We start from the raw sequence: 25,154 nt of genomic DNA, 5'->3' as shown, positions 1-25,154 counted from the left end.
GTTTTTGTGCCAGTTCCATACTGTCTTGATTACTGTAGTTTTGTAGTATAGTCTGAAGTCAGGGAGCCTGATTCCTCCAGCTCCGTTTTTCGTTCTCAAGATTGCTGTGGCTCTTTGGGGTCTTTTGTGTTTCCCTACAAATTGTGAAATTTTTTGTTCTAGTTCTGTGAAAAATGCCAGTGGTAGTTTGATAGGGATTGCATTGAATCTGTAGATTGCTTTGGGTAGTAGTCTTTTTCACAATGTTGATTCTTCCAATCCAAGAACATGGTATATCTCTTCATCTATTTGTATCATCTTTAATTTCTTTCATCAGTGTCTTATAATTTTCTGCATACAGGTCTTTTGTCTCCTTAGGTAGGTTTATTCCTAGATATTTTATTCTTTTTGTTGCAATGGTAAATGGGAGTGTTTTCTTGATTTCACTTTCAGATTTTTCATCATTAGTGTATAGGAATGCCAGAGATTTCTGTACATTCATTTTGTATCCTGCTACTTTACCAAATTCATTGATTAGCTCTAGTAGTTTTCTGGTAGCATCTTTAGGATTCTCTATGTATAGTATCATGTCATCTGCAAACAGTGACAGCTTTACCTCTTCTTTTCCGATTTGGATTCCTTTTATTTCCTTTTCTTCTTTGATTGCTGTGGCTAAAACTTCCAAAACTATGTTGAATAAGAGTGGTGAGAGTGGGCAACCTTGTCTTGTTCCTGATCTTAGTGGAAATGCTTTCAGTTTTTCACCATTGAGGATGATGTTGGCTGTGGGTTTCTCATATATGGCTGGCAGGCAGATTCTTAACCACTGTGCCACCAGGGAAGCCCTATCTGGTGTCTTTTTAATGAACTACAGCAGGATGTCCAGAGCAAAGTGTCAATGCAGAGTAATAGCACATCTTAAGTGCACCCCGTGTGTCAGCAGCATTTTTTAAAAAATGCCATTGTTGTACCTGGTGACTACACTTGAGAATGGGTGATAACCACACAAATGGCAGATGTGGAAATACTAGTATGGAAGTTTTTATTATGCTTTCTTTTTTATTATTTGTAAAAATGTCATTGAAATTGAGCTTGAAGTTATTTTGTTTGTTCAGTCACTTAGTGAACTTATCTTTCTGCTTTTAATGAACATGCCGTCGTGTTTGCCTTTATTTCTTATGTTATGACTAGACAGGGTTTAAAAACATGATTTTTCTAGTATGAAAAGAACACTTGCTCATTGTAGAACATTTCAAGCTTTGGAGAGTAAAAAGGAAAAAAGCTACCTGGAATCCTACTAACCAGTGATAGCCGTTATTAACGTTTCGGTGATTTTCTGAATCTTTAGTATGTCTGGAGGTACGTGGATATTGTATTTGCTTACACTAAGGATTATGTTGTGGACGTTATATCATTATTCTTCAGAAATATGACTCTTTTTTTTGCAGTAGTATCTTTTATTTAAATTATGTCTGGTGGACAGATTCCAAAAATCAGATTGTTAGTTACTATATGTTGAGAAAAGGTAAAACTAGAGTTTAAGATATTTAATTTTCTACTCTTTTCAAGTTATAAAAGATTATTTGCTTGAACTATTTGTCAGATTGTTCAGGATATATGAACTATTTTTGAATTCATAAGAGTAGCATGATAATTTTATAAACAGAAGTCTAGCTTTAGGGGGCAGTGTTTGTTTTTGAATGGTGTGATGTTAAAATAAGCACAGTAGATTTATCCAGATCCCCTCTTACGTACATAACCTTTGGAAGAAGAGAGTTCTCCCGCGCAGAGTCGCTCTTCCAATGGCTTTTCTTCCTCTGCTGTGTTGGGATGTGAGAGTTGGTTAAGTTGGAGTCATGGCTTTGTGTAGCACAATGTTGGGATTGCTATCTGGAGACTGCTGAGAAGGCTCACTGCACTGTCCTTGATCTCATCTGAAAACAGCAGCCGCGTGATTGGTGTTGTCAGTGTCACTTGGCAGCCCTTGGGCACTGAGTGATGTGGGCCACCCTCGTGGGTACCCATGTCACACGTGCCGGCATGGCTGCTTGGGCACACACTCGAGAAGCAGGCTCTGGATCTGATAGATGTAGGTTCCTGTCTGAGACCCACCCACTCCCAACTCTGTGCACTTGGGCAAGTTGGTCACACCTTTTAGAACCTTAGTTTCCTCATTGTTAGGTGGGCATTGAAATGAGCCCGACCCTGTGTTGTGGTTGTGAGGCTGGAATGAAGAAAGGCCCAGGGATGTGGCAGAGGTGGCTAGTGGTACCCTGGGTTAGTGATCCCAGTACTGATGCTTCCTTTCAGCTGCACTGGTGTTAACGGGCCAGCTTCCTGCTGCCTGTGGCGCTTCTCTGACTCACCTTGCCACTTCCTCCCCACTTCAGCCAGAGGGGGCAGATGAGATCAGAGCTTCTCTTTTACTGTGGTTTGTTTATCTGGTGTTGCTAAGAATTTATCTGCCGTAATGCTTTGTTATTAGTCACACTCTAAAGTATTCCTTGTAATTTCTTTCTCTTTTTCTCTGTATATCCCTAAAGTAATTACCCCTCATCCTTGCTGCTTCTTCCTTAAAACAAATTCTGTCCTGAGGTTGTGGTTAATCTCTCCTTGCTCTGGTTGCAGCAGCTGCCCTGATGCAGTAGATAACTGTAGTTAGTTCCATTATGACAGTATCATGTTGTAAAATTTTTAAATTCTTGTAGTCATTTCCTTCATCTTGTGAATAAGTGTTGGTTAGTGACTAAAGTGGGGATTTGAAAATGTATATCCTATTTCTGGGTCAGTTGTAATAGTTTAATTTAACCTATATTAGATGTGGAGTTGTTTTCCTTCCGTTTGCATCCGAGGGGTTGAGATATGTTTTAGGTTTCCCAGAGGATGGCGGATCTGCAGAAGATAAATCCAGTAATGTGGGAAGAGAACATCGTCCAACTTGCTTCATGCCATAAATATTACACTGGAGTACGTGTTGTATACTGGTTTTCGGGTCTGCCACTCATTCTGAGATACCAGCATGAAATTGCTAAAATTATTTCTCTGAGTGATACTTGTACCTTCTGTTTTCTTACAAAACTTTGCTTACATATTTGTTAAATCATTTAGTTAAGTGTGCTTAGTCCTGTAATTGTGTGTAGGATCAGGAGTTTGAAGACAGGGACTTTTTATATCTGCCATAGCATCTAACAGTATTTGCATGGAGTTTGCACAGTAAACCTAGTGAGTTGTTGGAACAGTGAGCTACTAATTGCTTGTTTCATTAGGAGTGTCTGTACCCAATTATAAATTGTCGTATAATGCCTGTGTTGCCATTATTACACATATTTGAGGTGAGCGGGATGCGGGAGTGAAAGGTGGTTCCAGGTCACTTGCTTGGCTCCTGGGTGAGGACATGATGATATTTGCCAAGAATGATTCTGTAGGAACAGTAGTTTGGAGGCCTAGAGATAAGGATGGGAAATTGTTAATTTTGTTTTTTAAACGTTAAGTTTAAGAACCCTAAGGGAGTTCCAAGAGGAGTTATCAAACAGCAGCCAGCGGCTGGTAGGTGAGATCTGGGGGACACACCCGGACACTTTCAGTTCCTAGGTGACGGGTGGCTGAGATCATGCTTGAAGTGGAGAAATGGAGAAAGCATGTGTAGACAGCATAACAAGACCAGAGGGCCCAGGACAGACCTTTGCACTCTGGAGGAAATCAGGGGATGGAAAATGAGGGGAGGGAATTCCCTGGTGGTCCAGTGGTTAGGACTCAGCGCTTCACTGCTGTGGCCCGAGTTCAGTCCCTGGTTGGAGAACTAAGATCCTGCAAGCTGCAGTGTGGCCAAAGAAAAGGAAAAGAAAGAAAGAAAATGAGGGAAAGGGTTCATTCATTCAGTGCTCACTGTGTGCAGGTTCTCTTCCAAGCACTCTGCGTAGACACCTGTTACCCTCATTTTACAGGTGAGGGGACAGACCACCCTAACACTTGTCTTTGGTTCCAGGGCATAGTTTGAACTGGGAAGTCTCTTGGTGGTGAGGAAGAAACTGGGAATTAGACATTGTCTAATCTAGTTATTTTGATAATTTCTACTTTTCAAAGGAGGAGGCTAGGGCCCAGGGGTTCAGCGGTCACCGCAGTCACACAGAACTGGAGGCAGTGCTGGGCTGGGGTCTTGTCCCTGCTGGCCACGCCCTCTCCACTGCCCCTTGGCCCAGCTCACTTGGTTATACAGCGTTAGCCTAGCCGTCTCAAGTATCTCAAGTGTTAGGCAGCGGGGTAGGCTGTCAGTGTTTTCAGTCTCTATAATTGGGACAAGTCCTTTTTCCGTTTCCAAGTTTTTGTCTGGGATCATTTTCCTCCTGCTTGAAAAACTCACTTTAATATTTCTTTTAATGCAAGTTGGACAGTAACAATTTTTCTCAAGTTGTGTTCATTTACAGAAAAATCAAGCAGATAGAGTTCCCATATCCCACCTGCATCTAATTTCTTGTATTAGCGTCTTGCATTAGTGTGGTATATTTGTTGTAATTATTGAACCAGTGTTGATACATTATTAAGTTCCCGGTTTACATTAGGAGTCTCTCCTTGTTTGTAGAATAGTTTCACTGCCCCTGCGCCCCCCGCAATCCCCCGAGTCTTCCCTCCTCCCCATCCCCAAACCTCTGGGTGGCCACTGATCTTTTTACTGTCTGTAGTTTGGCCTTTTTCAGAATGTCAGAGAGTTGCAATCATACTGTGTAGCATTTTCACATTGGCTCTCTTAGCAACATGCATTTAAGATTCCTTGTTTTTTCCTGGCTTGAGAGTTCATTTATTTTTATTGCAATAAAATTCAAATAACATGCAATTAACTATTCAGTGTCATTTAGTACCTTCACAATGTTGTGCAACCATCACCTCTGTCTGGTCCCCCAAATTTTCATCTCCCCAAAAGAAACCCTGTATCCTTGAGCAGTCACTCCCACTTCACCCGCACCCACATGCAACCACAAATTTGCTTTCTGTCTCTATGATTTTATGTATTCCGGATATTTCATGTAAATGGAATCATTACAATATGTGACCTTTTGTGTCTGGCTTATTTCACTTAGCATAACATTTTTAAGATTTTACCCTGTAGCATGCTTTGTTTCTTTTTTATGGCTGAATAATGTTCCATTGTACAGATATACCCCAATTTGCTTATCCATTCATCCTTGGAAGAACTTTTTGGGTTGTTTCTGTCTTTATGAGTTGTTTCTGTGCTATTATGAGTAGTGTTGTGAACATTCATATACAAATTTTTGTTTGAATACCTGTGTTTAGTTTTGTAGGGTATATACCTAGAAGTGGAATTGATGAGTTTAACTTTTTGCAGAGCTGCCAAACTGTTTTCCATAATAGTGGGAATATTTTATATTCTCACCAGCGATGTAAGAAGGTTCCAATTCCTGCTGATGCTTGCCAACACTTGTTATTTTCTGTTTTTTGATTCTGAGTCATCATAGTGGGTGTGAAGTGGTGTCTCATGGTGGGTTTGACTTGCATTCCCTGATGACTTATGTGCATTTCCTCTCAGCTCCACATTTAGTGAGATTTTTTTGGTAGCTCGAAATTGGCCATGGCGGGAATATTTACACCCCGGAAGTTGGCAGTCTCAAAGAATTGGTTGTGAACACATATAGCCAGAGCAGCTGGCTATACCACTGCTCTGAATGATGTTTGTTCCCCTCCTCCAGAGAGGGTGCACCCCAATCTCTAAAGGCAGAAGGGGAACAGATCACCTTAACCTAGTAGGGTTTGAGCTGGCCTGAGGATGGGTTGAAGGGAAAAGCTCTCTGTGTTCTGGACCCATCCATGCTAGGGTTCCATCCAACAGAGGCTGTAACTGAAGACCTGCCGTGTTGACCGAGTGCCCCCTCAGTCCACCTCAGAGTCCAGGCCGTGCTTACTCAGTGCAGTAAAAGCTCTATTTTGCTTTTTAATAGGCTAGCTTCTTGCCCTAATAGCTCAAGAATTTGGCAAATGCCTGAAGGGAAACTCAGCCGGCTTCACCTCCGCCTCCCAGGATCTGGGCTCTCAAGTCTGGTCACTCAGCTGGCCCAAACTCCAGTTCCTGTCTCCCTGCTCTGATGAGGTTTCTGTAAGCTTAGCTGGCTTCTTAGCCACATTTCTCTGGATTTCTCAACCTCTGGTACCACAGCCATGGGGGAAAAACAGCCACAGAATGTCACACCATTGCCCTGTGGGGGCTTCTGCCCTGCGTTTTCATCTTTCACGCCTTGAGTTGCCCAGTGTCCTCTCGTAGGCTGGTGAGTGGGTCTCATCTGGCTTTTCCCAGTGTTCTCAGCGGAATGGGTTGCTGCAAGGTGCTCTGATCATCATAGCTGGAAGCCAGTGCTATTTTTAGGGAAAAATAGATTTGAACTCCTAGTGTATTTCCCTGTGAAAGTTAGGAGAACAGATACTTCCTGTTGTTGAGTGTACACTTTGGACAGGGAATGGGGAGATAGGTTTAGGAGAAAGAGGGCAGGTGTTGAGTGTTCCTTGTATAATTTATTTCAGAATGTTTCCCTGGATAAATATTTTAAGTTTAGCTGGGTTTCATGGTTTTGGGGGTTTGTTGCTATTATTGTTGCTTTCAGGAAAATACTATTACTGTTAAACACAATGTGTGGGGTGATTTGTAAATTTTAAGCAGTGGAGCTTGAAGTAAACAGCTATAGAAAAATTCCAGTTAAGGCTTCACTTATTTTACCTCTGAAATGTCACCTGACAAGTCAGGTAAACTCTGGAAATACCTGTTCAACATGACCGTGTAGTGAACTTATCTTTTTATGAGTGGTGAGTATTATTTGTTTCATTCATTTTATACTTTATAGCGTCAGCCTGAGAACACTGGGAGTGTTATAAATAGAGGAGGAAAAAGGTTTTGAAAAATGGATTTTAAAACTTTTCACAAGAGCCCCCTTCCTGTGTAAGGAGGGGCAGGAAATCTGGCCGCCCCACGGGACAGTTTGGCCCAGCACTGCCTCAGGGACCCCAGGAGTTGGCCTGGTGCAGGTGTTAGATCTGGAGTCCGAGGCCAGTCTCAGTGTGGCCACCCGTGCTCCATGGCCAGTGCCTACCTCGTGGGACTCAGACTCTTCACCCGCAAAGTGGTGAGGAAGTGCAGTGATTGATCTGTCGGGTCCCTGCAAGCTCTTAACAATAAAACAAAAAATGAGCCAGGAGCTGGACCTTAAGTGAGGGGTGGGGGCAGGCGGAGTAGCGTAGATGAGGTGAGAAACTGCTCTGAAGTGGGCAGTGAATGTTGAATAGGGTAGAGGAGACTGAAGCAAGAGATTGGGTGGGAAGGAGTTGTAGGAGGGAAACATAAGCCCTGGTCGTTTAATACACTATATCATACGATAGGGCAGTTTATTCACGGAATTTTATGGCCTCACCAAATATTTTGGTTCCGATGCTTATATAGGTTTTTAATTTCAGAAATCATTTGGGGCCCACAATGGCATGACTCTGCTCTTCCTTCATCCCAGGGGCCCTTTAAGGCCAAATACATCACTAATGTGTCCTTGTTTGTTGACTAATTGACTAACAGCTCTGAATCGAGGTACTAGTTTACCTTGAGGCCACTGGAGTTACTTATTTGGTCTCTTATTATTTGGGGAAATATCTGATCCACACGAGTGCAGATACTACACGATCCGCGGTTGGTTGGGACCGAGGATACGGAGGGCTGACTGTAAATTATATGTAGATTTTTGGCTGCGCAGAGGGTCAGCTCCCCTAACCCCCGAGTTGTTCAACGGTCAGCTGTATACAATTCAGTGTTTTGGGTATATTCACAGGATTGTGTAACCATCACCAAAATCAAATTTTATAATAGAACGTGTTTGTGCGTATGCAGTAGCACTCACTCTCCATTCCCTACACATTCCTCACGCCAGCCCTGGGCAACCACTAGTCCACTTTCTGTCTCAAGGCTTCCCTATTCTGCACATCCCATGCACATGGAATCAGACAGTATGAGGTCTTTGTGGCTTTGACTACCTGTGTGATAGATGATAGAGATTGCTAGATAGGTGATAGAAAATGAGAGAGGTGACGTGATTGATAGATACAATGGTGATGGATTGATAGATCAATGACACCCCATCCATCTCCTGCTGTGATGATGTACTATAGCTGTATAAAATGTAACCATTGGGGGAATCTGGGTGAAGTGCACACAGGGGCTTTCTGTGCACTTTTGCAATATCTGTAATTATTTCAAAAGAAAAAAATTTTGAGGGTGATCTTGTGATCTAATTATTGGTTTCTATATAGAGGTATGCGTTTATAGTAAGTAAACTAGTGGGTCTTCTAGGAAGAATTGGAGAGAGTTTGGGGTTTGATCAAGAGATGTACAAAAATTTTTGTAATTTTTTCCTGAGGTACCTTGTTATTATTTACTCTTCTGTATGGAAAACAAAGATAGCGAAAGCCATAGTGTTTCTCCCTGGATCATCACTGTAACACCAAAACTGAAGGGTTTCTTTTTTGTTTTTGTTGTTGTTTTTGGTATTTCTGTATTGCATGATCACAGTTAATGACAAACAAGCACTATGGGGGATGTACTGGAACCTTGGTCTCAAACATCCAGTAAAGATAAATGATTATATTCAGGAAAAACATCTTAATGTTTTCAAGTGCCTGATTACCTATTGTTTCTCCATTGCATACAAATAAAGTAATAAAAGGAGAAAACAAGATTTTAGGTTGGTAAATTTCTCTGACTTCGTTCTCATAACTTTTGAGATATTTACTGTCTGTGTGAGAGAATAAAAGTAAGCTTTTAGAAATATCGTATAAGCGTATTTCTTTTTTCTTTACTGTAAATCAAAAGATTTATTCATAGCTTTTCTGAATTGCTTTAAAAAAACATAACCAGGGCTTCCCTGGTGGCGTAGTGGTTGAGAGTCCGCCTGCTGATGCAGGGGACACGAGTTCGTGCCCCGGTCCAGGAAGATCCCACATGCCGCAGAGTGGCTGGGCCCGTGAGCCATGGCCGCTGAGCCTGCGCGTCCAGAGCCTGTGCTCGGCAATGGCAGAGGCCACAACATTGAGAGGCCCGCGTACCGAAAAAAAACAAACAAAAAAAAAACAAAATAAACATCCCCATAAACATCCCCCCCTAAAAAAACTCCCACACAGATTCTCTCCAGTATAATTTCTCAGAACTCTAAGATTTTGCCACACTCATTACAATGGTAGTTTTTCCCCAGGATAATTCTGTAGGTTTGAAATACTGCAGAAAGTCACCCTATGTTAAAGTTCATTTATAGGGTTGCTTTTTCTCCTTAGAAGAGTATTTTAAAATTTAATAAATATTACATGGTACTAAGCCTATTTCTTGAAAATGGAAAATTCACAGTAAAATTTCAAACATGATGTGACTTCTGATTCCATGTAGATGTTTGGTAAACCTGTCAGTTCTGTAATCTGTAAATTTAATCCCAACTTCACAGTCTCATACTTCCTCCCTCCTTCCCTCCCTCCCTTCCTTCTACTTTCCCCTCCCCTCCCTCTGCTCCCCTTTTTTTATAATAGAACAAAGCTGGGTGGATCCCACATAGTACACAGAATGTGTGCAGTTAATTCAGTGCTACAGTTACATCTCTATCTTCTTGTCCATCCCAGTCAAGACCTAAGCTTGTAAATTTGAATAGTAGCATTGGATTGGAATTTAAAATAAAAAACAACCAGATTTTCTTATGTGTTTAGTGAGGGAGATAAGAAGACGTGTTTTCTATTCTTGGACTCGTTTTAGTTTATGAGATTGATATATCTCATGCCAAAACCTCAACTTTAAATCAAGATTGTCAAATAATTTCCTTGTGTGATTTTTTTTTCTTTTAGCAGTTACAGAAAGAATGTCTAAATGACTTTAGAATTTTGTTAAAATATACTTCAAGTCTTTGAAGACTATCATAAACATGCATCTATATGTAAGGCATTAAATAAATCTCTTGGCATTAGTATTTTGATGAAGGGATGTCTAATTGTTCTGCTGGGTAGAAGTTAGATGTATCCCTCTTTTGACCCTGCCACTGACTCTTAGTCCTGGCTTAAATTTTCTTTTCATTCTATGCGTGCACTGAAATTTAAGTCCACCTTCAAAAATAAATGGATGGATGAATAGTATATCTAACATAGCAGATATATTATAGAAAGCCTCATAGTAACATTCCTTTTTAGCAAATTAGAAATAAGAATTGTTTTTCACATAATTTGGACAGCTTTGTTAGTGATAGGAGGTATGCTGGGATAAGCCTAGCTCCACGTGGCATGCAGGATCTTAGTTCCCGGACCAGGGATCGAACCCGTGCCCCCTGCAGTGGAAGTGCAGGATCCTAACCACTGGACCGCCAGGGATTCCTCAAGGCTAGCTTTTTTTTTTTTTTTTTTTAATTTATTTTAGGCTGCATTAGGTCTTTGTTGCTGCCCGCGGGCTTTCTCTAGTTTCTCTAGCAGCGAGCAACTCTTCGTTGTGGTGCACGGGCTTCTCATTGCGGTGTCTTCTCTTGTTGCAGAGCACGGGCTCTAGGTGCATGGGCTTCAGTAGTTGTGGCTCGTGGGCTCTAGAGCACAGGCTCAGTAGTTGTGGCGCACGGGCTTAGTTGCTCCACAGCATGTGGGATCTTCCCGGACCAGGGCTTGAACCCATGTCCCTTGCATTGGCAGGCGGATTCTTAACCACTGCGCCACCAGGGAAGCCCCCAAGGCTAGCTTTTTAATTTTTATTTTACTGTTTACCGATTTGCAAAAATAGTGGTCATTTATATAACAAAGAAATAGTAATGAATTATTGGGTGATAAACATGCTCTAAACAAGCATTTGTCAACAGTTGTATATAATTATTTCCCCTCTCCTGCCACCTCTGCCATCCTTGAGCCAGGAAGAGCCTCGGGTCCACGAGCTGTGGCTCTCCACTATGGTTTCAACCATCTTTCCTCTTGTCAGCAGCCAGTTCTTAGAAATGACAGAAGAAAGCAACAAATTTACCCTCACTCTGGTGATTTGTAGTGAGCAAGTAGGAGAGGTCTGGTCACTCCCTACCTGTGGGTTCAGGTAAAGACGGCAGGAACAGTAGTGCTTCTTCAGACTCCCTAGTGAAATTTCTCATGAACGACAAAGCACCTTGGAGAGAATTTTGAAAGTGTTTCCTGGTAGGAAAGGCCTTAAACAAATGGCTTTTCCAATTTTATTTTAATGTCTTTGTACTACAGTGTTCTTGGTGTATCAAATCACCCTGTTACACAGTAGTCAAAGTCTACATAAAACTGGTAACAAACCACTGGGAAAATTGTAATGCTGTGGATGTTGAAAAATATAAATTGCTGTATTTACTGTGTGAATTAATTGATTGCCTACTTTTTATGTACACTAGAAATAGATAAATCCAGTTATTTTGTGCAATTTCTTTTTACCATCCAAAGGAGTAATTTGGCCGTACTGTTACCATTTGATAGAGGTTCTGAGAGAGACGTTCCTCTCTCACCTTTTTAGCCTTGAAGACTTTCTTCTTTATAGAGTAGCTATTAGGAGGAAGCATCCCAGTATTTTAGAAAACATATCCTATTAAGACTTCTTGATCCTATTTTTCCAATTTCCATGCATACTGAGTCCCTGGAGAAGGTGGGAGGTGGCAGATTGGAATTGGGGTTGTGAGGAAAGACGGAGATGGTTTAATGGGTAAAAAAATTTTAATGTAAAAAGGTTGGAGGGCACAAATTTATGTTGGTGCCAGTTTACGTTTGAGTCGTTTTCTCCTGACATGCTCACCAGCCAGTCTTGAGGAGTGCTCAGAGCTCCCCACTGCGGGGCCACAAAGGGGTAGCATGGATGCTGCAAGATGCTGGTGGCTTAACATTGCAACTTTGTTTAAATCCTCTTATTTGGAAGTCTTGTCCAATGTCAGTATTTATTAGTGTTTCTAATGATTTTTTCCCATGATAATTACATAGCATGAAGAAATTGTAAGGGACTTTCCTCTAAGACCCATACAGATGCTCCCAGGTCCCCCTAGTTTATCTCAGCAGACTGTATACACATGGTTTTCTGTGTCTGTCATGATTGGAAAGCACTGGCATAGAGAGCTGTTGATGGCTGGTTGACCCAAGGTCGAGAGAGGGAGAACGACTCTCTTTCCCCATCAGTGACAACAGCTCCCAAATCCTGGGTTCTCCAGGGAGCCCTTCTATATGTTGGAACCTTGGACTCACTTTGAATTTTTCTGGGCAATTTTAACTGTCTGTGAGTCTGTCCTTTCCCATTTGCATTGATTTTAAGACTAATCCATATGCAGACAAAGGAACATTAAACATTTGAAGATTTCTAGTTAGTCTCTCCCCAGCCTGTGAACTCTTTGAATGCAGTCAGGTCTGTTTAAGTAAACTGCAGTGTACTTCCAGGTAGAGATATGTGTTGATTGCTTAAAGGCTTCCTGAAAACAGTTTCTGTTGTGAGATGATAAAGTACAGGCTTCTCATGGTTTCATAGAACCTGTGGTTCGATTGTCCTAGTCTTGCCTCATCTATTTTTTTTGTTTGTTTTTTTTAGTGGCTTAAAACACAGTTTTTATCTCTCATGGTTGTGTGGGTTGATGGGATTCAATTGGCCCATTCTTCCTCGGCCATGCCTCATCTATTCTTATTTTTGAGATGTAAGTGTTAGTTTTAGACAGGAAAACAAAACTCCTGCTTAGATCTTTTCAGCTTGTGGACTTAGGTAGAACTCTTTGCATTGTGCAGGAAGATTGGTGTTAGGGCATCGACGACAGCAGGTGACACTCTGGTGTGCTGGGTGACCGGTGAGGTAGCGCCTGGAGGGCCAGCTGCCCAGCAGGGACCTCTTCTGGGCTCCAGGGCACACATCTGTCCCAGATGAAGTGAATTCTGCCACTGGGATTTTTGATGTTGATTTTTTAGTTTTTGGTTTTTTGAGACACTGCTTAAAGGAATGTAGAAATGAGCAAAGCTCAAATCCTTCTTGGAATAAGGAAGAATATGAACAAGTGAACTTGATTGGCCAGTTTGCTATTTGAAGTTTAATGACATTTGGTTTCTAAAATGATCATTTTATCCATTATCTTTTGTATTTTACTTAAAGACATTAAATCAGTAATGCTTCAGGTGAAATAGATATGTTATCTTCACTTGTATTTCCCAGACATTGACTACCTTATTTTAGATTTCTAAAATAAAGGGATGGGTTAATTTACACTGCGTGTTTCACCACCACTAGTGGTGGTGGGATTTCAGCAGGACTCCCTGCAGCTGCACTTTGTATAGTTGCCTTAGACTGAGCAGGGATGTTTGCACAAGTGCCGACTATTAACAGGGTCTTCAAGGGGAATGCTGTTTAAAGAAAGACAGTTCTTCTGTTTAGCTTCAGTTCTAAACATTATCCCGTGTTCAGAAGTGGGTGAAATATGATTTAAGTAGAAAATTTTAGCTATGTATAAATTTGTTCCATCTTTTATACTTTAGGGAGGACTTTAGAGCCCTGTGGGTCTGGGCCTTTTCCCTCTAGTTCACTTATTTCCCTGTGATTTTAACAAATTATCCTTCGGGTGAGTCTGTTTCCTCATCTGTTAGGTGGGGCATTAACTGTGGACAAGGTTGTTGTGAGGATTAAACAAGACATTGTCTGTAGGTAGGGTTCTGGCACACAACCAGTGCTCTGTCTTTTGTATTTGGTTTATTTTTTTCTAAACAACTTTGATAATATCAATATCATATTAGAATCCAAAATATGCCTTTGTTCTTTTTAAAGAAAAGATTAAAAAAGATTTCTTGGGTAGTGTCAACTCTTAAAAATAATCAAACTTTCAGTACTCATACAATGGTTATTTCTAGTTTGTAAAGATACTATGAATAATAAATATGAAAACTTGTTTCATAATTAGACTTGTAGAGGAGATTTGAGTGGGTTTTTTTTTTTTGGTGATGTTTTGTTTGTTAGGTTTTGTTTTTCAGCTGAAAAATTAGATTTGAAACCGAATGACATGTGTTCATCATTCCTGTATGCCTTAGGAACACATTTTCTATTTTCCCTGTACATCTCTACCTTTCTCTGTGATGTTTTAGCTACTTTAAATTCTGTTTTGTGGAACATAAACAAGTGTTTATGAATATGTATTAGTGAGAAGCAGATTTTTGACTTAGTGAACAGAATTAAAATTTGGTAACAGATTTACTGTCTTCAATTTTGATATATTCTTTTTCTTTGGCACTTTGAAACCATCCCTTACAAATTAAAAACCTCAGAATTATTGCATGTCCAGAGATTCTCCACTAAGAGATGGCTTGACTTTCAGAATTCATCTCACATAAACTATAGTGATGTGAGCCAGCTCACTTGTACTGGAAGCCTACGTGTGCAGATGGTTTCTCTGCCTTCTCCTCTGGTAGTTCCAGAATACGTTTCCTCAAATATTAATCTTGCATAATTTCCCTCCTGAAAACTCCAGCGTTGACCCATTGCCAGTAGAACAAAATCCACACTCCTTTGTGTGGCACAGAAGGCACTTCAGGCTGGTTTTGACCTGATTTTTCAGCTTCAGCATCTACCATTCCTCTCTTCTCTTAATCCAACCAGAGTAACTTGCATGCACCATTATTTCTGCTTAGTGTATTCTCTTTGCATGGCAACCCCCAGCTAACCCTTTCAAACCCATCTAACGTAGTCTTCCTGAGTCTCTCGTGGACTCTTGGAGGCAGCATCAGACCCTCCCCAGCCCGCACTGTTCTTTCTTCCTAGGCTGGCGGTCATACCTCTCCACGCCCGTCCACCCGCCAGCATGAGCCTCTCAAGGACAGGACCACGGCCAATTCCGTGTCATGTCCCTGGCTTTGGGCACAGAGCCAGACCCAACTAACTGCTCAAAAAATGGCTTCTTCAGCCTGTTTTTCAAAAAGAACAATCTATACGTTTGCGGTAGGTTAAAGCACAGTGACGAAAATGCAGTAACAGAATCAGAATTCACACCAGGCGAATTGTATTTCTGTCCTGGTGCATGATGGTGAGTAGAGAAGCTCTATTATTACATGTAGGTGACTCGTGGGACTGGTGTATGTCTTGCCTGAGGTGTGACAGGATGAATAGGAATTGCTGGTGTACTGGCAGACCTAACTTGAGAAATACCGGTGAACTTAGAGAAATCAACTACTGTTAGGGAAGGCGAATATTTCATTTTGGAATATTTTTTACAGGAGTCATTATTGTTTTTGGTCATTAAAGTGTTTTTTTCAACATAGTTGTACTTTACCTTTAAAACTTGATGATTCAGAAAAAAAATTTTTCAAATCAGATTTGGAGTAGATTACTTATAAGAGCGTCTTGTTTCTAAGTATCATTCTCGCTAATATAATTAAAATGTAGTTTATGAAAAGTCTATTGTCACATAATTTCAGAGTCATTTATTGTATAAAGTAGTACTTTTGTGTTAGAAAATTCTTAGTTTTAATTGTAAATTACAAAAATAACTAGAAAAGTAGTTTATGCTTCTTACAAGTAATTCAAACATATAGAAATAGAGGAAACTATAAAAGCCTCATTCCCCTCCTTGTATTTTTTTTTTTTTTGCGATACACGGGCCTCTCACTGCTGTGGCCTCTCCCGTTGCAGAGCACAGGCTCTGGACGCGCAGGCTCAGCGTCCATGGCTCACGGGCCCAGCCGCTCCGCGGCATATGGGACCTTCCCGGACCGGGGCACGAACCCGTGTCCCCTGCGTTGGCAGGCGGACTCTCAACCACTGCACCACCAGGGAAGCCCCTTCCTTGTATTTTTTTAAAATTAATTAATTTATTTATTTTTGGCTGCATTTGGTCTTCGTTGCTGCATGTGGGCTTTCTCTAGTTGTAGCGAGCGGGGTCGGCTCTTCGTTGTGGTGCTCCGGCTTCTCGTTGCGGTGGTTTCTCGTTGCTGAGCACGGGCTCTAGGCGTGTGGGCTCAGTAGTTGTGGCTCGCGGGCTCTAGAGCGCAGGCTCAGTAGTTGTGGCCCACAGGCTTAGTGGCTCCGTGGCATGTGGGATCTTCCCAGACCAAGGCTCAAACCTGTGTCCCCTGCATTAGCAGGAGGATTCTTAACCACTGCACCACCAGGAAAGTCCCCTCCTTGTATTCTTTTTTTTTTTTTTTTGCGGTACATGGGCCTCTCACTGTTGTGGCCTCTCCCATTGTGGAGCACAGGCTCCGGACGCACAGGCTCAGCGGCCATGGCTCACGGGCCCAGCTGCTCCGCGGCATGTGGGATCTTCCTGGACCGGGGCACGAACCTGTGTCCCCTGCATCGGCAGGCGGACTCTCAACCACTGCGCCACCAGGGAAGCCACCACTCCTTGTATTCTTGCAAACTTTTTCTGTACATTTATAAACTTGTATAACTTATATAAAAGTATATGTTTATATGCACACATACAAACATAACAGTATTTTTAAGAATGTATGGCCTCTACTAATAAATTTTCATTAATTGGAAAGTCTGGCAATGTTTTCTATTACCAAACATAGTAGTTTCTTGTAATACTTTAATTGAAAGTAGAAGTTCATTTGATGGTATTTGCACACATGAATTTGGTACGACATACTGACTGGAAGAGAGAGGGACTAATACGGGCCCAGTTGGTAAATTAAATCACTTGTTTGATATCAGTAGGAATTCTCTGATGCTGGGAAGATTAGAAAGGAACCACTTAAGTGTGCCAAGGATTTTAAGAGTTGGACTTGGAGGCAGGAGGTGAGGGTCTGCCCCTGCCCATGGTTGTGTAATTCGAGGCCTGTCTGCATGGTCGTGGTGGTGGCTGTGAGGATGGCTGGGCGTGTTCCCAAACAGGAGCAGAGCGGGGTCCCCTCCAGTGGGGCTGCACTGGGCACTGGGCAGGGTTGGGGGGCTTGATTCAACCTAGGGCTCTTCTCATGCGCTTGTTTCTTCTACCCTGTCCCCTTCTTCCCTGGGCAACAGTGTTTTAAGTTTTTGTTCATTTTTTATTAAAAATTTTTTAATATACCCGCCCCCCACAAGATGAATGGTAGCAGTTGTACCTGCTTTTCTCCATTTGTACTTTCACTTAAAAATAAATCCTGGGGCCCTCCCTGGTGGCGCAGTGGTTGAGAGTCCGCCTACTGATGCAGGGGACACAGGTTCATGCCCTGGTCCGGGAAGATCCCACATGCTGCGGAGTGGCTGGGTCCGTGAGCCATGGCCGCTGAGCCTGTGCCTCCGCAACGGGAGAGGCCACAACAGTGAGAGGCCCGCATACCGCAAAAAAAAAAAACAAAAACAAACAAACAAAAAAACCCTGGGATTTATTCCACAGCAAGTATTCAAACAATTCTGGAAATCACTGCTGTGGAGCCCCTCCCCACTTCTGTAGCTGCGCAGCACTTCAAGTGTGGGTGCAGCATCCGTTCCACCCCGTGGTCCTGGCCGCTCCTGCCACGGGCAGTGCTGTGCATGCATCTTCTTTCTAGAAGAGATTCTCAGAAATGGAATTGCTGGGTCACAGGGTGGTTGGATGCACATGGAATTTTGTCATTACTACTTAATTATTAATTCGTGTTGATGGATACTAGCTCTTTCCTAGGAAGGAGTTTGAATGTTGAGTGAAACCAGTCTTAAATCGCTCTCTTCTTAGTCTTGGGTGGAACACTGGGTCTGGTAACAGTGTTTTATTGTGAACTGCTATTGTGTTTGCTGAACTTTGCCATCGGCTGTTTCAGGATTTGTGTAACCTCTGGAGTTACTCGATGAATCACTATTAAACACAAAATTTTCTACTTCTGGCTGGCACTCAGGACCTCGTACATTTAAGGCATGGAATCGGAGTTTCAGGCTCTACTCTGATCGAGTGTGTCCTCCTGAGGGCTCGGCGAGCTCCACGCACTTTGCACATCCCTTAGTAGTGAAGTGGCCAAAAACATGAGCAGACCAATCTGGTTTTCATCCCCATTCTGGCACTAGTAGCTACCCTGCAAATATGGGATAGTAATAGTTCAAATTTGTAGATCTGTTGTAAGAATTAACTCAGATACTATGTGCGTGACTAGCTTAGCACAGAACCTGCTGCATAGATAGCAACGCATACTCAGTAAATGGTAGTTCCTTGTATTATTTTACACAAGTATAGTTTGTAGCTTAGTCATGTTGCCCTCATTGATCTTCCAGAAACCTAGTTCAGGGGAGATTTACAATCTGTCCGTTGGCTGTCCCTCGGCATCTGTCTTCCCTCACCTTCTGCTCCTCTGAACCTTTCAGCTGAAAGGCCTTGAAGAGAGCTTGCCCTCCTCAGCCACCTCATGCCGCGATCTAACCCTCTTGTGGCCTAGCCCAGCTAGTCTGGTAAGCCCTCCAGTTCTCCCCATCCCCAGCCCCAAATGCCTCCTGCCTTCTGGGGGGAAAGTGCAGTCCAGTTCCCTTCCGGTCAAACCTCTGCAGTGACATGGCCTCCAGATCTGAGCAAGCTTCGCCAGAGGTCCTTTCCTGAGCCTTTGCTTCTTGAGCGTCATCTTTCTCAACTCTTGAGCCTTTTCTTCATTCTGGAAGGTTGCTATCCATTTGGTTTTGTCCCAGGATGGATTCAAACTAACTTAATTTAGAAAAACTTATTTGTCATGCTAGCCCACCCTCGGGTTCAAGCAAATTAAAAGCTTCACATCCTGCAGCGTAAAGGAGTAGGTCTGCTTAGGCACGTGGACGTGGGGCAGGTGGAACCTGCTGTGGCCTCTCCGTGAAGCGGTGTGACCACAACAGACAGGATGACGGTGGCCTCTCCAACCTGGACCTGGCTGCTTCCGGCCCCATTCCATGGTTTGTGCTTAGAGCCCAAGCCTGAGAGTAGAGTTGGTCCTCAAAGAGGCATCTTCTTGGGGACACCCCACCCCACAGTAATATTCCCTGACCAGCTCCTCTCAGCCAGAGGATGGGGTGGGGCTTGTCTTTTACTGGCTACAGTATCTGTGTTACTTAGGAAGGTAGGTGTGGCAGTTCCAGACCATGTCCCAGTCACCGGTACAAACCTGCCTGAGATGCATCGTGCAGCTGTGCCAGAACTGCAGTTTTCAGGATGTTAGTGTGGCCAGCGTGTTCTTCTTTCTTCGAGGGGTGGGGGAGTACGGAGCATTTCTCAGAGGAGAACTCCCTGCCCAAAACAGCTTTAGCCTTTTTCTGCAGGGGTTGTTTTAACACCATGTAGGTTTTTTCCTACCTCTGTGCTTATTTTCTCCAGTATACAGGCCCCATCATGGAGAACCATTAGAATTCTAATCCTCATCTGGGAGACGGTGTGGAGAGGAGCCGAACATGGAAGATTTGTGCTGGCTCCTTTGGGCCAGAAGGGGAGGGAAAGGTGGGCTTCTGAGGCTCTGAGCCTAGGTGCTGCAGGCAGGGGCCATGCTGGTGGCGAAGGAGGAGCTTGAGACTGTGCGCTCCGGGAGCCCCTCGGCCCAGTGGCAAGGTAGGCAAGGGCTTCAGAGTGTCCTTAGAGTGTGGAGAGCCAGGGCCGCGTGGTTCTGTGTAGGGCTTCCCAGCGACGGGCTTAAACAGCATTTTACAAACAGTAGATATACAGGAAGAATACTAAATGGCCTGTGTGGCGTTTTACTTAGAGTTGTCAGGAGATTGTAAATCGTGTGTATGTTTTTCTCTTAGGTTCATTTTCCAGACACTGAAAGAGCAGAATGGCTAAATAAGGTAAGAGAAGAATACTGAACACCAGATAGCAGTGGGAATTAGAGGGTGACATGCCATATTTCCATATTTGGGGATTTGGACGCTGACAATATGTGAACGCATTTGGACTTAGCGGGTTGGCTTCTGCTCTCAAAAGAACTCGGTCATAACTGAGACATTACTTTCCTTTTCTAAACAGTGCAGACTGTTTCTTTGACATGAGGAAGTTAATGATATACTCATAGTTGGATGTTTGGCCCTGTGTCTTCTTTTCTGATCAGCTACTGCTCAGATCTCTTTTATGATAGTCATAAGCGAAAATTTTGGAACATTATTGTGAAGAGGGAAATAACTCCCAAGAAATCTAGTGGTAGATAATCTTTTTTTTAAAGGTTATGTTTTTAGATCATTATACTTTGAAGTAGATCTCTTTTATCTCTGTTTTATATATCCTTAGAGTTATATAGTAAAAACTAATGTGAATAATGATTACCCAAAAAGTAATCACTAGAAGTTAGTCCATCCTTAAAGAAAACTCATTAATGTTGAGAACGATACAGTTTTAGAAAGTTTTTTAGTAGTGAGTTGAAACCACAGGATTTTCTGACTTTTTAGCAATGATTAAATGTGATGATATGATTAAACAGCATATTTAACTAGAATAACTAATTCCTGCAACATATTGGTTGGTTAATCAATAGTTTACAGTTGTAATACATTTAAAAATTTTAGGTGCGTAGCAAAAAGGACGCCCCCCCTCCTTTGCTTTTCAAAAATTCTGGTAAACTATAGGAGCATAATTTTCCATGATGACTTAAGTACTATACCATCTTGTTTAACCTGAGCTCTTTCTCCTTTTCAGACTGTAAAACACATGTGGCCTTTCATTTGCCAATTTATAGAGAAGTTATTTCGAGAAACCATAGAGCCGGCTGTGCGGGGAGCACACACCCACCTCAGCACCTTCAGCTTCACGAGGGTTGACGTGGGGCAGCAGGTTTGTTTCTTCTTAAGTGTTCTCACCTGTGCACAACTGAAAAGAATGGTAAACTACCTGAGACTATCTCTAGAGAAAGCTGTTTTGCAGAAGGCTGGCAGTGTGTGCGGGTCCTCCCCAGGTCTGCCTCCCATGGGGCCCTCTCCTCCTCTGTTGGGGCCTCGCCTCGTTCGTCCACTGTGGTCTCTTGGCCAGTCCAGGTCCGTCGGAGGTCCCTCAGCCCCAGAGAGTCTCTGCCCCACGTTCTTCTGTTAGAATTACCTTTGTACAGCTTTCTACCATCTGTCCTGCTGGAAAGGGAGTTTGATGTATAAGGATGATGAGACTGACAAAAGCTGGAGGTACCTGCTCCACCACAGCGTTTACAACAGCAGCTCAGGCTCCAGTGCTGGGCTTGCGGTGTGGCGGTAGTGACACAGGGGAAGGGAAAGGTAGGCTTTGTTGTTGGAATCATTATATACAAAAGAAAGTCACTAATTCCAACACTGCTAGGAAGCCTCAAGACCACCATTAAGGGCAAGTTTCCTTTTTTATGTTTTTAAGTCAGTGTTTACAATAATTAGCAACAGTTGAAGGTAATATTTTTTCTGTTGAGGTGTAATTGACACATAACATAGCATTAGTTTCAAGGTAACATTGTTTTGGAGTTCAGTAGTCCTTTAAACTCACACACCAGGGCAGAGCCCGACAACCCACTCTCACCACGCCCTGCGTCCCGATGTCTGTGCTTCAGCCTGTCGGGGTGTTAGTGAATGTGGCTGAGGACCATCTGACCCCCATCCATGTCACTGCCCCCAGACACGTTCCCATCCCACACTCCCCACGCTGTCAGTCACCCTTCCCCATCAAGGCCTATTTTCTATGGGCAGAGAATGCTCCGTCTCTTCCGCGGTGCCTCAGGTGTGTGTGTCCTGCCAAGCTGTGTTGTGCAGGCCGTTTGCCCGCTTGGCTGTGAGGTCTACAACACGCTGCGAGTAGGGGTGTGGGCATCCTTTTGTTTGAGCACACCAGGCCAGCACAGGACCACCATGGGACACTACCTTTAATTTTCACTTTACCTCAGTCACCTCAAACGATCACGACAAGAGGGAAGACACAGCTACAAGCTAGAATGCACGTGACTGTGAAGGGCAGATGGTGACTAGCTTAGGCCTCGACAGCCGTGTAAGGTCTCTGAGGCGCGTCCTTCCCCTGCCTGCCCCTTCTCCTCCGGCCCTACAGTCACTGTCTCCCTCTGGCTGGCGTTTGTGTCTCCCAGAGTTAGGTAAGCTCATGCTTGCGCAGATCTGGAATTCTCGCTCCAGCTGGGTTTGTCTCAGGAAGAATTACGTCCCTGTTTCACATGCGCTTCAGTTTGATGCTACGTAAGATCATCATCAAGGAGACGGCAGGAATGCAGAGAGTAGTGCGGATTCAGTCGGGGAGCTTGGCGTCACCGTGGCTGCATGGACCTCTTTTGGGCACACAGGACCCGGGCTGTTTGATTGAAGGGACAGAAGAGAGGGGCAGGAGAACCCGAGCAGAAAAGCCCGGGACCTGGGACGGTAGGAAGTATAGACTTAGAGTTTCTCCTGCAGCTGGTTGAGGAATAAGGTTTCAGGACACTCACACTGTCAGAGTGAGCAGTAAGACTCCAGAGGTCCGGTAGTTCTTCAGCTTGAGTTTTTAATGCTCAAATGTCATGTTGAAAACTTTCTTAGGAGGGGTTTCAAATCAATGGGAAAAAGGTTTTGAAATGATGTTGAAATATAACATCTATTGTAGGTTTTCCTTTTCTTTTTACAGAGTCATTTGATTGTGACCTTGTAGCATGTATTAGGTGTTGAAACTATAGCTAGTATTTTTGATTCACTCAAAAGCCCCATTTTTATTAAAATCTTAAGAAATGGAAAATTATGACATAAAGAAAAAATGAAGGGAAGTTATATTTTAAACAATTAGTAAGGATGGAGTAGAGGGAAAGGATCAAAGTCATCTGGAAGAGACAAGCGCCCAAGGCTCCTGGGAAGGAGCGAAGCAGGGTCATAGCGGAGCTGTGTCTGTGGCCTGTGAGCACTTGCTGTGCCAGGCCGTGCTCCTCGACCTGCATGGTCCTGTGTCCTGTAGCCTCGCTATTGCCCATGTGGAGCTGCCCTCCTGACCGTGTTTTACAGATGAGGGCGCTGAGGGACAGGTTTAACAACTTGCTGGAGGTGAAACAGCTAGTACATTGTGAAGCAGAGGAGTTTTCACTCCTGTGGCCTGATGCTGAAGCTCATTGTCTCAGCTCTGCTGTGTCACAGGGCTTGGTTTTCCTTTCACCCTTCCTATGTTTTAAGTAAGCCAGTTCTTGTTTCAGCCCCTCAGGATCAATGGTGTTAAGGTGTATACTGAAAATGTGGACAAAAGGCAAATTATTTTGGACCTTCAGATTAGGTAAGTTTGTATTTATGTCATAGTTAATGATGTGTGATGTCACTTAGCTCTACCCATAAGGTGGAGGTTATAATGAGCACATTTCTTACCTGCTGTTTGATGGAATTGGACTAACTTCTTGTTGAAGACCTAAATTTATTTACTTTCTGGTTTTAGTTCCTGGCAGCCTAGATAATTGCTATCATTCATAAAACATGTTAAATAAAAGAAAGTAAAGGCACTACAAGAAAAGAAAACGACAGACCCATATCCCTTGTGAACATTGATGCCACAATCCTCAAGAAAGTGCTAGCAAATTGAATTCAGCAACACAGTAAAAGGATTATACACTGTGACCAAGTGGGATTTATTCCTGGGATGCAAGGATGGCTCAACAAAGAAAAGTGATCAGTGTAATGCCCCACATTAACAGAATGAAGGGGGGAAAAAAACCCCTGCATGATTATCTCAGTTGATGCAGAAAAAGCATTTGGTGAAATTCAACACACTTTCATGATAAAAACACTTAAACAGGAAGCAGACAGAAACTACTTCAGCATAATAAAAGGCATATATTCCCAGCAAGCGGCATGCTCAGTGGTGAAAGACAAACCTTTTCCTCTGAGATCAGGAACAAGACAGGGATGCCTGCTTTCACCACTACTGTTCAACATGGTACTGGAAGTTCTTTTAGAGCAATTAGGTATGAAGAAAACGAAGTGAATGGCATACAAGTTGGAAAGGAGAAAGTAAAATTATCTTTGTACACAGGTAATATGATCTATGTAGAAAACCTGAAAGATTCCACAAAAAAAAGGTTTTAGAACTAGTAAATGAATTTAGCAAAGTAGAAGGATACAAAATCAATGCAAAAAAAAAAAAAAACATCAGTTGCATTCTATACCCTAACAACGAGCGATCCAAAAAGGAAATTAAGAAAACAATTTCATTTACAATAGAAACAGAAAGAATAAAATACTTAGAAATTAACTTAACCAAGGAGGTGGAAGACTTGTACAATGAAAACTACAGAACATTGCTGTAAGAAATTAAAGAAGACATAAATACATAGGGATACATCCCATGTTTGTGGTTTGGAAGACTTAACATTGTTAAAAGTCAACACTAAAAGCAATCTGTAGAAGCAGTGTAATCCATATAATCATATATCTGATAAGGGATTGAGATCCAGAATGTATAAGGAACTCCTACAACTCAACAGCAACAAAAAAACAAATAACCTGATTCAGAAATGAACAAAGGACTTGAATAGACGTTTCTCCAAAGAAGATACACAAGTGGACACAGGCACACGAAAGGGGGCTCAACATCACTGTTAATCAGGGAGAAGCAAATCCAGACTACAGTGAGATACCGCCTCACACCCATCAGGATGGCACCTATCAGAAAACAGATTAGTGAGGATGTGCAGAAATTGGAACCCCTGTGCACTGGTGACGGGAATGTAAAAGGTACAGTTGCTATGGAAACAGAATAGTTGTTCCTCAAAAAATTAAACAATTACTGTATGACCCAGCACTTCCATTTCTGGGTACATACCCAAAAGAATTGAAAACAAGGTCTCAAAGAGGTATTTGTGCACTTGTGTTCATAGCAGCTAAAACATGGAAGCAACCCAGGTGTTCATTGACTGTTGAATGGGTAAGCAAGGTGTGTTATGTACATACAGTGGAGTATCATTCAGCCTTTATAAAGAAGGAAATCCTGCAGTGTGTAGTGTCCATCCTGCTACAACAGGGATGAACCTTGAGGACATTATGCTAAATGAAATAGGATAGTCACGAAAAGACAAATCCTGTCTGATTCCACTCATGTGAGGCCCCCAGAGGAGTCAGATTCACAGAGACAGAAAGTCGGATGAAGGCTGTAGGGGGCTGGGGGAGGCGGGATCAGAAGTTGCTGTTTAATGGGTATAGAATTTCAGTTTTGCAAGATGCAGAGAGTTCTGGAAGTGATGATGGTGGTGATGGTTGCGCAATCATCTGAATGTGCTTAATGCCACTGAGCCGTGCACTTAAAAATGGTTGAGCTGGTAATTTTATGTATATTTTACCGCAATAAAGAATAATCGGGAAAAAAATT

At 42.7% G+C, this 25,154-nt stretch overlaps 1 protein-coding gene across 4 annotated transcripts in view; it reads left to right on the top strand.

Annotated features, from left to right (window-relative positions):
• The window catches only part of ESYT2 (extended synaptotagmin 2), a 75,519-nt gene that overhangs the window by 8,634 nt on the left and 41,731 nt on the right, over positions 1 to 25,154 (top strand). For all 4 annotated transcript variants that reach the window (XM_082846563.1, XM_082846562.1, XM_082846565.1 and 1 more), the window contains exons 2-4: positions 19,640 to 19,681; positions 20,523 to 20,657; positions 22,996 to 23,072. In XM_082846563.1, coding sequence (XP_082702689.1) covers positions 19,640 to 19,681; positions 20,523 to 20,657; positions 22,996 to 23,072 — 254 coding nt within the window. The remainder of the gene's footprint in view (positions 1 to 19,639; positions 19,682 to 20,522; positions 20,658 to 22,995; positions 23,073 to 25,154) is intronic.

Source organism: Leucopleurus acutus (genome assembly GCF_964270905.1).
Source record: "Leucopleurus acutus genome assembly, chromosome: 9".
In the NCBI taxonomy this organism is placed as follows: Eukaryota; Metazoa; Chordata; class Mammalia; order Artiodactyla; family Delphinidae; genus Leucopleurus; species Leucopleurus acutus.
This window is presented reverse-complemented; position numbering and strand designations above follow the sequence as displayed.